This window comes from Chamaea fasciata, unplaced genomic scaffold, assembly GCF_029207755.1.
Source record: "Chamaea fasciata isolate MVZ Bird 193981 ecotype frontalis unplaced genomic scaffold, bChaFas1.0.hap1 SCAF_7, whole genome shotgun sequence".
Taxonomy (NCBI): Eukaryota; Metazoa; Chordata; class Aves; order Passeriformes; family Sylviidae; genus Chamaea; species Chamaea fasciata.
Window position 1 is genome coordinate 3512362 of NW_027094092.1, and position 14565 is coordinate 3526926.

General features: G+C 43.8%; 1 protein-coding gene across 1 annotated transcript in view; it reads left to right on the forward strand.

Annotated features, from left to right (window-relative positions):
• The window catches only part of CSTF3 (cleavage stimulation factor subunit 3), a 47525-nt gene extending 32961 nt beyond the window's left edge, over positions 1-14564 (forward strand). The window contains exons 6-21 of the mRNA XM_066187235.1: positions 623-689; positions 786-820; positions 919-1045; positions 3585-3662; positions 3861-4023; positions 4538-4647; positions 5044-5160; positions 6307-6381; positions 7564-7707; positions 7805-7907; positions 9390-9459; positions 10643-10838; positions 12339-12492; positions 12872-12966; positions 13094-13154; positions 14076-14564. Of these exons, the coding sequence (XP_066043332.1) occupies positions 623-689; positions 786-820; positions 919-1045; positions 3585-3662; positions 3861-4023; positions 4538-4647; positions 5044-5160; positions 6307-6381; positions 7564-7707; positions 7805-7907; positions 9390-9459; positions 10643-10838; positions 12339-12492; positions 12872-12966; positions 13094-13154; positions 14076-14278 (1798 nt within the window). The 3' untranslated portion in view covers positions 14279-14564. The remainder of the gene's footprint in view (positions 1-622; positions 690-785; positions 821-918; positions 1046-3584; positions 3663-3860; positions 4024-4537; positions 4648-5043; positions 5161-6306; positions 6382-7563; positions 7708-7804; positions 7908-9389; positions 9460-10642; positions 10839-12338; positions 12493-12871; positions 12967-13093; positions 13155-14075) is intronic.
• The last annotated feature ends 1 nt before the right edge of the window (position 14565 follows it).

Genomic DNA, 14565 nt, shown 5'->3' on the forward strand with positions numbered 1-14565 from the left:
ACAAGGTACTGAAGTGTGTTTGAGTAAAGGAAACTAGGAAAAAAGTTGGGGAGAGAAAAAACAGCTTTCACTGAAACTTAACCAAGGAAATTCTGTAAACATTTTAAATTTGAGGGGTAATACTTTGAATTTGGGGGAAATAAGAAATCATAAGAAATATTCTGGGCAGTTTCCACACAAGGGAGCTACTCCTAATTGTCCCAGCCTTTTGGGGTTCCTGGAGAATTAAAAAAGATTTGGGGAACTCTGAGGGGATAAAATAAGAAACCATGGGTTCATCTATCAGCTAAGAAGATGCAGAGAGCAGTTGGTTTCTTCTCAGCTTCATGTAGTATTTGTGGATTTCCACTGACTTGGGGTCAGCCAGGAACTGTTAAAATGCTGGATTGCCACCAATGAATTTAAATAATTCTCGAATAAAACAAACAACCAAAACTTCAATAGAATCTAAATAGAGAATTTAAAGCTATCTGAACACCCATTTTTGCTTTCAGCTGTTGAATGATATTTCTCATCCCTTGATGTTTGGTTAGAATTTGCTGCCCAAAAGAATACTCTTAAATAAAGATTTTTTTTAAATACTGAGCACTTGCCTTATGGTCTTTGTGGTTCTTCTCCTCAGAGAAAAAATGGCTCAGGCATATGATTTTGCTTTGGATAAGATTGGCATGGAAATCATGTCATACCAGGTATGTTTTCTTAATCAAAACACACTTTATCTCTAATTTTATGACAAGTACAACTAACCGTTGGTTTCACTGTATGTAATATTTTTTCTCACCTAGATCTGGGTGGATTACATCAATTTTTTGAAAGGCGTGTAAGTACCTCAAAATCACTTTTTTTTAATGCAATGCTGATGTTCCTGCCAGTTGTGACCTGTCATAGCTGACGTTGCTCTCTCTCCCCACTGTTTAGAGAAGCAGTAGGATCTTATGCAGAAAACCAGAGGATCACAGCTGTCCGTAGGGTTTACCAGCGTGGTTGTGTGAACCCCATGATAAACATAGAGCAGCTCTGGAGAGATTATAACAAATACGAAGAGGTAACCAACAACGGGATTCTTGGTGACGTTCAGAATGAAATAATTATCATGTAATCAAATATGGTGCCCAAGCTATAGCCACTAAACAAGTATGTGTAAAAGATGACCAGCAGTATAAATACATTCTTTGTGTGCAGTATGTACCAACTCCTGTGGCGAACCTCCACAGGTACCTGAGTGATTTTTTAATTTCTTTCAAAGACTCTTCATGAGATCCATTTATTTGACTGTCCCATTTCCCAGCTGGCCCAGTGGAATTGCTGGTGAGTGAGTGAGCCATCGCTGTCCTCAGTGATGGAGCTGGAGCAGCTCAGCTGGCATTGAGGGCATGTGTCCCCAAGGAGGCACAACCCTCCTTTCACTTAGAGTCAAACGGGGTCAAATGGCATTCAGCTGGGATGGTTTGGACTTCCTCCACGGCATTAAGTTACGTGGTCTCAGTGCTTAAAAATGCCCCTTGCCATCCTTCACCTGCAGCCATTCCAGCAGCCCTCCAGGTGAGCCTGCTCCCACACTGTCTTCAGCCAGCGTGAGCTCAGCTCACTGCCCTTTCAGGCCAATTTGTAGCTGCACCTTTAGAGTGTATTTTTAAACCCATCTGGTGACAGCTGATGACCAAGCAGCCCCGGTCAGCAGCAGTGTGAATGCAAAGCTGTTGCAGATGCCCACTGCCAAGCAGGGATGCTCATACAGCGCTGGTGCTGCTGGTTGTACATATCCGTGGTCACTGAGCAGGAAAGAAGGGCCGATTTCTCTTTCCTTGTTGCTAATTATGCAAGTTGTGAGCTTGGTGCCCTCTCATGTTAATAATGCCATGGTGCTTAGGTGATGGGAGAACCTCTGGGTGGGAGAACTTGGGGTGGGAGTACTCCGGGTGGGAAAACCTCTGGGTGGGAGAACTGCAGGCATCCCCAGCCACGAGCGTGTGCCATGACAGCTCATTGCCCCATAGGTGTTTGTAGACACCCCAGTTGGCCTGCTGTCAGCAGAGAGGATATCCAGGACACACCTTCTCCAGTGTAGGAAAATCCCCAACACAACTTCCCCATAAACCACCCCTTCCCCTCCCACACAGCGAAGCGAAGGCTGTCACCGCTGGTTCCTCCTGCTTTCATTACACATGGGGAGGCTGCCAGGACAATGACTCAGACCTGTCCAGTTTCCAGCTGAGGCAGCTCTGGCTGACACCTGGGCCTCCTGGCAGTCCCTCAGGCTGTTCCAAGCTGCTGGAGGCTGAGAGCTCTGCTCAGATGTGGGGATCTGCCTGTCCTGTTCTGACTGCACTGGCCTCCAGGGAAAGGGCTGCTGCTCATTTCCTGGTGCAGGGAAATGCTCCTCACCAGAAGGGCTCCTTGAGGGGGAGGTGATTCCCTATGTCAGCAGCCCGGCAACACCTCGTGCAGGTCTCAGTGTGGAAAGTTAATGGCCATTTGCTGGATTTCAAGCTTTCCTTGAGCTCATCTGTAGCCACCAGGTAACAACACCAGCCTGTCAGTCACCAGTTTTTAATTAACTAAATGGTCAAAAGCGGTAGAGCTCTTAGAGAGGCGTGTCTCAGTGACAAAGTGACAATCTGGCTCACAAACCCGCATGGCTGCAGAGTTGGGAGCGCATCCCAGGAGAGTCCTGCTGCATCCTCAGCCTGGTCCTGGGTTAACTGGGGCATTGCTGGGTTTGTGTGCCACATAGCCCAGTTTGCTATCCCAGACAGTGCCCTTCCTTCTGTAGTGAAGGCAAAGCATCCTTTGCTTCCCAGCTCGGGTGCCTCTTTGGACTCGGACTGAAAGCTGTGCACGTTTTCTGCAAAGTCTCAGCAACCACACCAGCAAAATCCACCCAGACACAGGCATCAGCCAAAGGGTGGCTGCTTTTCCTGCCTCAGAGCAGTTCTTTGAGGTTTTGTTCTTGACAGGACACCGTGCCCAAGGCCTGGCTGCCCCCTGCCCCTGCTGCTGTTGCTCAGCAGCATGGCAGAGCCCTCTGCACACATGTGCAGTCCTGGAGGGCTGTCACACACTGCTGACACGTCTCAGGCCCCAACTGACAAAGGCATGCCTGTGGCAGGATGTGTGTTGCATAGAACCTCTTCTAAGAGCTGTCAGTTACTTCAGGAACAGAGGAGAAGGCAGAGCTGTGAGCCTGGAGGTCAGTCTCTGGTACTCCTTGTCTAAGAAAATCAAATTGCTCACGTGCTCCATCAGGGAGCTGTCACTGACCATCATTTAGGAGCAAAATTGTAAATCACAAATACATTGTTCCCACTTTCACCCACAGCAGTTCGTTGTATTTTTGAAAGTGTTTAAAAATAAGCTGAGGTGCTTCAGGTCACTTGAATTTTAGTAGTGAGTTTATCCTCTGATATAAGTTCTTGCCCATATATTTTTTAGGTGAAATAAATACTTTGAGATTGGTATTTTAAAATAACTTTGTCCTTGTTCACTTTTGCATCCCCTTACAAGCTCTTTGCTGTATAAAATAAGATTCAGTGCGTCCAAAGTGAAATTGCACATTCCCAATTCCTTTTTTCACCCTTCTCCAGGGCATCAATATTCACTTAGCCAAGAAGATGATCGAGGACAGGAGTAGAGATTACATGAATGCACGACGTGTGGCAAAGGTACAACCTTCTGTGGCTTTTCTTTGTTCTATTTAATTCTAAAAGCCAGCATTAAACTTGATTCTTACTTCAAATAAAAGCGTGTCAGACTAATAATGTCAGTATGCTAAAATATTTCCATTTGTTTTTGAAAGCATAACCTGAAACAAGTGTTCAATGTGTTTAAAACTGTTTTTCAAAGCATTGCTTCTGTTTCAGGAATATGAGACAGTGATGAAGGGCCTGGACCGCAACGCTCCCTCCGTGCCCCCACAAAACACCCCCCAGGAGGCTCAGCAGGTGGACATGTGGAAAAAGTACATCCAGTGGGAAAAGAGCAACCCTCTACGAACAGAAGATCAAACTCTCATAACAAAAAGAGGTAATTGGATGTTGTGCTAGGGCACAGGAGATTGTGTTTCTCGGCTCCAGCGTAAGTAGTGACGTGATTTGGTGTTCAGGAATTGTGCTGGAGTAGAAGATGATTGAGTTTCTTGAATTGTGTGTGGGGTTTTTTTAATTAAAAAAAACCAAACAAACAATCTAGATTGTGCTAAAGCCAAGCTGAAACTAATAAACGGATTTTGGGAAACAGTGCTATAGTTGTGTGCCACTGAACCTCTGGTGAAGGTCAGGAAACAGTAGATTGCAGACTGGTGTTATTGCTGATTTTGAGTGAACTGTGCTTGTTCCTCTGTAGACAAGGCAGGTTTAACTGCTGGTTGTGGTTCATAAAGTTCCTGGTAATACAAAAGAACTGCAGCAGTGATCATTGTATGCTAAGCCACTTGGTGTTGATGTTGTCTGATTTATCTGATGGGTTTTGTGTTCCGTTCTTGGGTTGTACAATGGTGGTACCATTTCCAAGGAGTGTTTCTCGCGTGTTTTGCCCACAGTGATGTTTGCCTATGAGCAGTGTCTCCTGGTGCTGGGCCATCACCCAGACATCTGGTATGAAGCAGCTCAGTACCTCGAGCAGTCCAGCAAGCTGCTGGCTGAGAAAGGGGTAAGCAGCTTGCCACTGGCTTTCTCTTATTTCCTTGCTTTGACATGGTGTACTGTCAGTTTTTCCTCAGAATCAAGGGGGGCAGGGGGGTGTGTGAAAAATAGTTGTGACATGTTCAGAATTTTCAAATGGGGAAATTAAAAATGTCAAGAAATAAAAATGTCTGCATTGTAGGTAAGGATTGTGAAAAATTGTTTCAATCTTGGCCAGTTTTAGGCTCGGGGGATTTTTTGGGCCTGATTTTGTGATTTCTTAAGTACTGGGGAGATGATTGTCTCTGTTGGAGCACTGAATGGAAACTTACTGGGTCTTGTCACACACAGAAAATACTCCGTAAATTGGCCTTTATTGTCACAGATGCTGAACAATTATATTATTATACTTATTTTATAACAGGACATGAACAATGCTAAACTTTTCAGTGACGAGGCTGCTAATATTTATGAAAGAGCGATCAGCACTTTATTAAAGAAGAATATGCTTCTTTATTTTGCATATGCAGATTATGAAGAGGTGAGCAAAAATAGTGATGTACTGACGTCAAAATCCAAATACATTCCCAAATACATCTCTCTTAATAATGTCATTTATTTGAACCATACTGAGCACACAAAATTCCGTAGAATTAATTTACTGATTCTTCTAGCCTTATTCTCATTCAGTGTTTCTGAGATGGAGCTGACAAAATGGAGAGGAAAAGCCCATAGTATGAGCTACAAAAGTCTTGAAAATCTACTGTCTTTCCATTTCCCCATTGACTATATTTCTGAAAGGATCATAAGGGTGAAATGCTTACAAATTTCCATTTCCCAGAGCATAAGCTTCTTCACTTTTAAAGTGGGCATAAAGGGCACCTTTCCTGTCTGATTCTCGGGGAGCTGATGTTTGTTTTGGCACGGCTGTGACACAAGATGGGAGCCACCTTTGCTGCAACTCTAGAGAAATGTCTTTCCTCAGGCCACCATCTCGCTGTGCAGCCTCCACAAGAAGCAGTGTCCCAGTGGTGTTTATTTCCACCAGGAATAAAGGCTGTTTCCCACTGGTCAGATGAGGACTGTGGAGTCCTCTGTGGGGTATAGTTTGCCCACTCATTTTATTGTGAACGAATCTTTGCAGGAATAACTTCAGGACAACAAGGGGGGGAAAAAGCCTTTGCCTTTAAAAGAAAAATCCTTCCTTGGTTTTCAGTGTGGCCGCCTTCCTGTATGCTGTGTCCTGGTTTTTCAAGGTTGCACAATACAGCCTGGAGGGCTGCAGCTGGCAGGGAGAGGACGGACTGTTGGAAATGTGTAGTTTGGAGAGTTAAGAAGGTGGTTTTCCTACCTATCTGCACAGTACTTTTAGACAGAGGTAAAGGATACAGTCTTTTTATGCCAAACCCTTCCAGTGGCAGTTCTGCTGCAGTATTACCACATTAGAAAAAGACTTCAGAGACTCCTGAAAAGCATGTAGGCAACCACTAGTGGGAAATTAATGTGGGAAGTAAAAAATGTCTGCACAAGACAATATGTATCTAAGTAAAGAGTCTGACATACAGAGTGTTCAGCCAAGGGAAAACAGACACAGGAAAATCCTAGTTTTGTCATCAGCTTGAGTTTTGCACTGTGGGAGATGATCTGGAAGGGAGTTACTGAGCAGTCTGTGTTTGCTTTCACTCAGAGCCGGATGAAGTATGAGAAAGTGCACAGCATCTACAACCGGCTCCTGGCCATCGAGGACATCGATCCCACGCTGGTAAGAGCATCCTTAGTGTCTCCCCGTTCCTGTGGATTGTCACCAGTGCATGCACAGAATGGGGAAGCACTTACAGGAGTTCCTTGGGGCACAGGGATGATGGAGCAGGTGGAGTCCTGAGATGGCAGAACTACACTCTTTAATCCATTGAAGTGCGCTGAGTCACATGCACTTTCCTCCTCTGTCTCTTTTACACAGGCTTTTACAACAAGTGATGAAGATAAAAGATATAAAATATTTCAAAACCATCCTGTGGCCATGTAGTTTCAAATAAATCTGTAGTGCACTATGTAGGTATCAGAGTGTTGCTGTGCCTCTGCTGAAGTGACACAGTAAACACTGTCCATGTGCCAGCTGTGGTAATGCTGAACAAGTGGTGTCAGAAGTAACCTGCCCTGAAAAGGTTATTTAACTTATTATAAACATGCAGAACAAAGCATGAGGAGGCAAAAGAGGGTGTGAAGTCTAACACTAAACAAGGGGGTCAGTGTCAGAGGAGATGTATCCATTTATTGACACTTGCCGTTCTTTAGAGACACATCCTAATGCTTCCCAAAGGCGCCTTTTGTGGGAAACGGTGTACCAGTTCCTCCTGCTTGAGGAATGCTGCTATTTGTGATTTAATTCAGAGTGAAGGAAAGTTGAATCCCAAAGAAGTGCAAGTCACAAATTGGCTGCTGAATTAAGTAGCACGTTCATTATTTCCTTGATCAGGTGTAAATACTTGCAGGCAGGATGATTTGCATCTTGGATTGTATAATGTTCAGTAAAATGCTTCATCAGGCCTTTTGGCTCTTCCTTGGCTTTATGGGTGTCTTAACTTTATTGGAAAGTTACCATTTCTACAACAAGCCTTAAGTTCTCTGAAGGCACCAACTTATTTAAATTACATTCATCTCCTTACCTCCCCTTCCTTGAAAAATCTGTGTATTAAGTACTGTCTTTTCAGGGGATCAGTCTTAGGTGTATTCCATTTTTTTATTAAAAAAAATTTATTAGAATGTTTGCCTCGGTATTTAAAGCAGAACAACACAGAGGCACAAGACAGCCTTGTTTCTATTACAATTCATTTGCTGTATTTTGTGAGTCGAGATTATTTCAGACCTAGTTAAAAAAAACTTAATGATATCCTGGTGTTCTTTGTTAGCACTGATCCTATTTAAATATTAATGTGCACCTTAGGTTTATATCCAGTACATGAAATTTGCAAGGCGAGCAGAAGGCATTAAATCCGGAAGGACGATATTTAAGAAAGCGAGAGAGGATGCCCGGACCCGCCACCATGTCTATGTTACTGCAGCTTTAATGGAGTATTATTGTAGTAAGGTAATCACAGGTGCTCACCCTGATCCTAAACAAGTGTCAGGAGGGTGCACAGCTCACTGAAGCTAATAACTTTTCTTTTTCCCCCCAATGTTTGCAGGATAAGTCTGTGGCCTTTAAGATTTTTGAGCTAGGGCTGAAAAAATATGGGGACATTCCAGAATATGTACTGGCATATATCGACTACCTTTCCCACCTTAATGGTAAGCTTTAAGCTTTGAGAGGTCTAATGAAGCATTACTCTGTGAGTTCAGGTCCAGGCCAAGTTCTTGGTATTTAAATTCTTCTTGAAGAGCAGTGAAACCTCTTCATGAAGCTCAGTAGTTAATCTGAAACACAAAACCTGCTGGTTTGTCCACACCGAAGCTCCACAAGTACAGTGACTTTAAATCTTGATTCTGCTGAAGGGAGGAGAGTGAACTTTCCAAATTGTAACTCACTGGCAGTGCAGGAGTTTTACAGCATCTGCTGTGAACAGTGGGAAGTACATGAGGCATCTAAATCATGAGGAAAAAGATCTAAAGGAGTTTACAGTCAGCATGAGAGGAGTGAGGGATTAGCTGGTCCTGACTAGAATGAATTTAAACTCTTTCTTCTCCCCAAATGGATGAGATGAGCAAGATATAAAATCAATCCTGGGCATATCAGTTGTGCTTGGAAGGTGCTGGGGAGCTGCAATGGAAGAGCAGGAGACGGGGCCCGGGGCACAGGGGCTGGGGAGTCCTGGGCAGGAGGTGGAGGTGGTGGTGGAAGGGCTCTGGGTGGGATTCCCTGAGGCAGGGGCTGAATGGCCTTCTTAAAAAGGAAACCCAAGCTGCTGTGTGGATTCTGCAGCACCAGGCACCATTCATCTCCTGTCAGACTGCAGTACCTGGGATTTTCAGGCCCTGGGAGTTTAAAGATTTTGAGGGTTTTTTTCTCCTGTGAGCTGCAAACTGAGAGATTTTATCCAAGTTGAAGTATATTTAATTTTGCACTAAGTTATTGCGGGTCTACATGAATATTAACAATACCTTTCTGTAGGTTGCTGTGAGAAAAAAATTATCTTAAAACTCACTAGTGTATTGCTCTATTTTAATAACCCAGCAGAACTCCTGAAACCCAGGAGAACTGACTTCTGAACTGTAAGTGTAAGAGGTGGTGCCACTCACAGGGCAGGAGTTGACAGTTTTAGGAACAAACCCACCAACCTCTCCATCCCCCCCGCTGGCCCTGTGCAAAGACTGACTGCTTGCTGGGGACCAGGTCTAATAATTCTGGGAGAACTTCTGAGGACTATACAAGCATATTAATATTGCCCTGATTTAAAAGGGAAATAATGAATCGAAAAGCCAGATTTAAATTTCCCAACATGTGCTATTGAGATAATTAAAGAAAATTCCTCCTCCAGAAATCCTGAAGAGATGCCAAGCAATAGCTGTGCTGTTATAAAAGAACCTGTGTTAGGATCAGTTTGTCACTATCAATAGAAACAGACCTCCAAAGAACAAATTCACATTGGAATTCAACATCAGTGAAGTTTCATGTGGGCACTCAGATCTCTTTTTATACTTACTGAAATTCAAATCCATGAAAGTCAGCCTTATGCTTAATTCAGTGTACACATCTCTTTGAATGGACATCTTTTAACTTGCCTTTAATATATTTTACTCAGTGTGATTTTTTTTTTCTTTCTATTTTTGAAGAGGACAACAATACAAGAGTTTTGTTTGAACGTGTTTTAACTTCAGGGAGCCTTCCACCTGAGAAATCTGGGTACGTCTGCAAAAGCAGTTTCACTGCACTGGAAAAGATAAATAACCCCTTTCAACCATAAATATCCCAAAGAAATTAGAAACATGAACAGCAGGACAAAATTAGGTACAGATGTTCCTTTCCCTCTTTGTTCTGTCCGACTGTGACAGATTTGGGAAAGTCCCTATCCCACTTCTAGTGAAATTCATTAATTTATTTACTTTAAAACCTTATTGATGCAGGATTGTTGAGGATAGAGTCCAAAATCCTCCTGTACAGTAAGGACTTAATGGTCTGAGCTGAGAAGGTGAGTCAGGAATTTGTCGAGGAGCGTGCTGAGCATCACCCAGCCGTGAAAATAAAATAAGGAAAGAACCAGAAAGGGCTTGGATTAACCGCTCACTTCCATATTTTCATTGCTACTTTTTAAGTTTCTTTCTCAAAAAAAATGCTCACCAAAGCCTTGCAGTCTGAGGGTTCACTTCACCATTATTATTCTGGTAGACGAAAGCGTCAAAACTAATGAATCAAATACGACACTGCTGTGCACATTCATTCTGCACTTTAGTTCTGATCTTTTGTGAGAAGTACTTTTATGCCCAATTTAAAAGTGAGAAAATACAAGAACTTAAAAGCTGAACCTTCTTCAAAGGTGAACTCCAAAGTTAAAATGAAAGTTGAATCAAGTCCAGAAATACAGTCAGATGTTGCTTAAGTTATATATGAGATTTTTCCATGGAGAAATCAGCAGTAACTATATATATTTTGGGCTGTACAAAATTCTGAAGCACTGCCTGTTGTGTTCTTGCCAGCTAGAATATGCTGGTCTGTGCAGAGGAACTAGATCATAATGCATGGTAAAAAGTCCTTCCCATATCAGCATCAGAGCGAAGCTCTGTGTACAGGGTGAGCAGTGTTTGATAAAAGCTCGCCTCAAATCCTGAAGTCCTTCCTTGGCTTACAGAAATCCTTCCCTTTCTGTAACAAATCCCTTTGCAGTCCACTAGACTGAAAGCTCTTACAGAAATACAGAAGGCACCGGGAGGGTGATGCCTATTTTAGATGCATCTAAAGTAAATAACAGAAATGGCCATGCACTCCCACGCGGCCTCCTCTGGGTCTGTCCTCTTGCATGGTTTTAATTGGCTTGTGCTCAGTAATCCTTCCTCCTTCAGTAACTCTCAGTGTCCCTTTTCTGTTCCAGGGAAATATGGGCTCGGTTTTTAGCCTTTGAAAGTAACATTGGGGATCTCGCCAGCATCCTGAAAGTGGAAAAACGGAGGTTTACAGCGTTCAAGGAAGAATATGAGGGCAAAGAAACAGCTCTGCTGGTGGACAGGTACAAGTTCATGGATTTGTACCCTTGCTCTGCCAGCGAGCTGAAGGCCCTTGGTTATAAGGTAAGTGGGTAAGAACACTTCAGTTCCCTGTTGTTCTTTTCAGTCCTAGGAATCTGGAGCAATTCCTTGCTTAGGACTTGCCTTACAGTCCTCCCCCTTGCTAGAAAAGCAGGTAAAGCAGGCCTCCTCCTCCTTCTCCTCCTCCTGGTCTCCTTGGGCAGCAAAGTGCCAGGGGCCAAGGGCAGAAAGGAGCAAGGGCCACCAGTAACAGCTGCAGCTTTGGGTGTTGCTGGGTACCTCTCATCTCCCCATGGAAAGGTCCGTGTGTTAATTGCCATCACCATGCACCTACAGGCCTCCACTTCACACCTGAGCTCCTTCAAAAACCAGCATTCTTTGGGAAATTTGTAGGATCAGGTCATCTGTATGAAATGTGGCTGGCTGTCCTTCTGCTCTGAGGTGGCAGAGCTCCCCTGACTTTGCTGGGAAACACATCAAGGCCCTCATGCTGCAGTCCCAGTGTTTGCTGTGAATGGCTGAGGAAAGCTATTGACAGGGATCAGTGGCTGCCTCTTTTTTCAGTTGTTTCTTAGGGCTAAAGTGCTTTGGTGCTGCCATGTGGAGTTCAAAGCCTAGGCCAGACCCCTGTATCTGGTGGTCTCCTGTTTTGTTTCTAACCACATGCATTTTTACTATTTCTGTCATTTAACACTTTGGGGAATCATTAGAACAGAACAGGATGTTGGTTTACATTTTTTTTAGGGCTGCCAGAGAAGAAGAAACAGCTGATTGCCATTGGCATGGGCAGGAAGAGAGCCCTCAATCCATGCCTCTAAAACAGTGCCACAGCTTCCTCTTACTGCTTACACAGAAAAATAATTTATGAAAAATACAGATGCCATCAAATTAACAAAGCAGCTGAATTGTTGACCATCACAGAGCTGTAAAATAATCCCATTGGTGGAAATCAGATTCCCATTGAGGCACTGAATACTTTTCTTTGAATGCAGTGGGGGAAAACTTATTTTGAAGTTAGATGTGAGCTTACAAACAAGTACATTTTGCTAAGTGCATGCAGGGCAGCGTGTACCTAAGATGGTGCAGCCCTGGGGCTGATTCATGCTGCTTGGAACACGCCAAAATATAATCCTGTTTGAACTGATGCTTTGCATGCCTACTGACTGCCTTATGCTTTACTTCTTTTCCAGCTAAAATAATCTAGGGAATGAAATGAGGGAGAAATGATAGTTGTGAAGGCCTAGTGGTCTGCACCTGTTCACCTAAATCCTCAACCTAAAAAAGGAGCCACTCGAAAATGACAAACACGGTCCCATTCAGTAACAGAAACAAGCGTTTCCATTCCCAGCTGGGACGCTGCAGGATTAAAATGTTTAATGAAACCATGCAAGTTTTGCCCAGATGGTCTTGTAAGAGGACATCTGAAATGATAATGAAGACAAAGTGAGAATAAGCGACTGGTGCAGAGTGAGGTTTTGTTCTGTAATTGAAGCAAGCAGTGTGATCCTGCCAAGTTCAGCGCTCTCTAATTGGCTTTCACAGGATGTCTCCCGTGCCAAGCTAGCAGCAATAATTCCAGACCCTGTGGTTGCACCTTCCATCGTGCCTGTCCTCAAGGATGAAGTCGACAGGAAACCTGAATATCCCAAACCAGACACTCAGCAGATGATTCCATTTCAGCCAAGGCACTTAGCACGTAAGTCAGGCTTTGGGAAGTGGTTGTGTTTCACCTGTGGCGAGTTAGGAACCAGCCTAATCAGAGGCTTTCCTGCTCCTCAGTCATCTAAGCCTGTACTTAACTCTTAGGCTGTCATTTCACTGGGTTACTAAAGGCATGTGTGTTTTAATTAACGCCAAGGTCACATGGAAGTAAGTACAAGGAGTCTGGAGTCTGGTAAATGGTAATAAGCTGTTACACACACTGCTCACAGAGCAGATCTCTGTGTGAACAATGCGGAATAAGCAGAGCCAAAGGGGACAGGGTACTAATTACTTGGATCAAATAGCAATGCAGTGCAAAAGCAGCTCTGGCCCAGCTGTCTTGCACTGGCTTCACTCAGCTTTCCTCCCCACAGCTCCAGGTTTACATCCTGTCCCGGGCGGGGTATTTCCTGTTCCACCAGCAGCTGTCGTTCTCATGAAGCTCCTGCCACCTCCTATTTGTTTTCAGGTTTGTTTTAAAGAACTGAACATTTCAGAAAGCTGTGGAAGACATTCTGTCGTGACAGAACCACAGTGTGTATCACTCTGCGGAAAATAGCCTTCTAAACTCTTCTTTTTCTTTGGTAACAAATCAGGGTCCCTTTGTTCAAGTGGATGAGCTCATGGAGATATTCAGAAGATGCAAACTGCCAGACAGTAAGTTACTTGTCCTCCCTGGAGGCTGTGCTAGTGCTGCATAAGACTTGGGTTTACATATGGACATTGCTGTCTAAAACCCAGACCTCATTTACAGATTGTAATTAGTGTTTGTTTAAGAGCAGAGGAGATTGGGCTGGAATCTGCATAGAGATGTTTGCACATTACCTGCAAAAAAACTACAAATCACCAGCTGCTCTTTTGATGGTATCAAATTGAAAGAAAGAATGAAGATTTTGAGAATACCCTTTAAAGGCAGCATTTCCAGCAGCATTGCAGCTGTAACATGAAATTACAAATTTGCAGCACGGTGAAGGCATTGGTGGGGATAACTCTCAGTGCACGTTGTTGCAGTGCCTGGGCACAGCTGCTTTCTGAGCTCCTGCAAAGAAAGGGAGTTCTGGAATAAAGAAACAGCACAGATCCTACAGCTGATGAGAATATGCCATTCTTCACCCCCCTTGTTAGTTTAAGAAAAAAAAATTATCATAGAGAAGGAAATGTAGGATTAAATTTCTTGGAGTGAAACTAAAAGATCTATTTAAATTATACAGGGTATTTTTGAGGCTTCCTCTGTTGAGAAGCAGAAACTGACTTGCTCTGCAGCCTTTCTGGGGAATCATGAACTAGTTACCCTGATTCCCAAAAGGCCTTCCTGTTTTACTGGAGCTCACAAGTGACCTCAATTCCTGTGTAAAGGGAGGGCTCAAGCTGGAGCAGCAGCATTTCCTTTATAATTGCTGTTCAGCACAGCTGAGTTTCAGACAGCTGAGGCTTAATCTTTGTAGAGCAGGGCAGGAGAAGTGTCCTGTGTTGCAGAAGTGTCCCCGAGGTGTCTATGGGTGTCCCTGCTAGGGCGCTGATGGCTGCTCAGGGCTCGGGGTGTCACACACTGAGCGGCTTCTGTGTCTCTCTCTGAAGCTGTTGACGAAGCTGTGCGGATAATCACGGGCGGCCTGCCTGAAATAGCTGTGGAAGGCAATGGACCTGTGGAAAACAACACCATTCTCAACAAGGCTGTGAAGAGATCACATGAGGATTCCGATGACGATGAGGAGAAAGGATCTGTAGTTCCCCCTGTACATGACATTTACAGAGCACGACAGCAAAAGAGAATCCGGTGAAACGAGTTTGGAGTTCTGCTGTGACAGACAAAGACTTGCATTGAATCAGTCTCTTAAAAGTCAAGCATTTAAAAGGGACAGCTGCAAACAAAAAACTCCTTGAAAATGGTTTTGTTACTGTGGTGCCTCTTCTCCCATATGGTTCTTGATCTGAAAACAGCCCGAACAACCTTAGAATGTGCTCTGAACAAAACTCGGTTTTCAAAACCAAAAGTGCAAAATGTCAAAACTGTATTTTGTTCTTCGAGGGTGTACACATCTACCACTTGAACTCTTGTGGGTTTTCA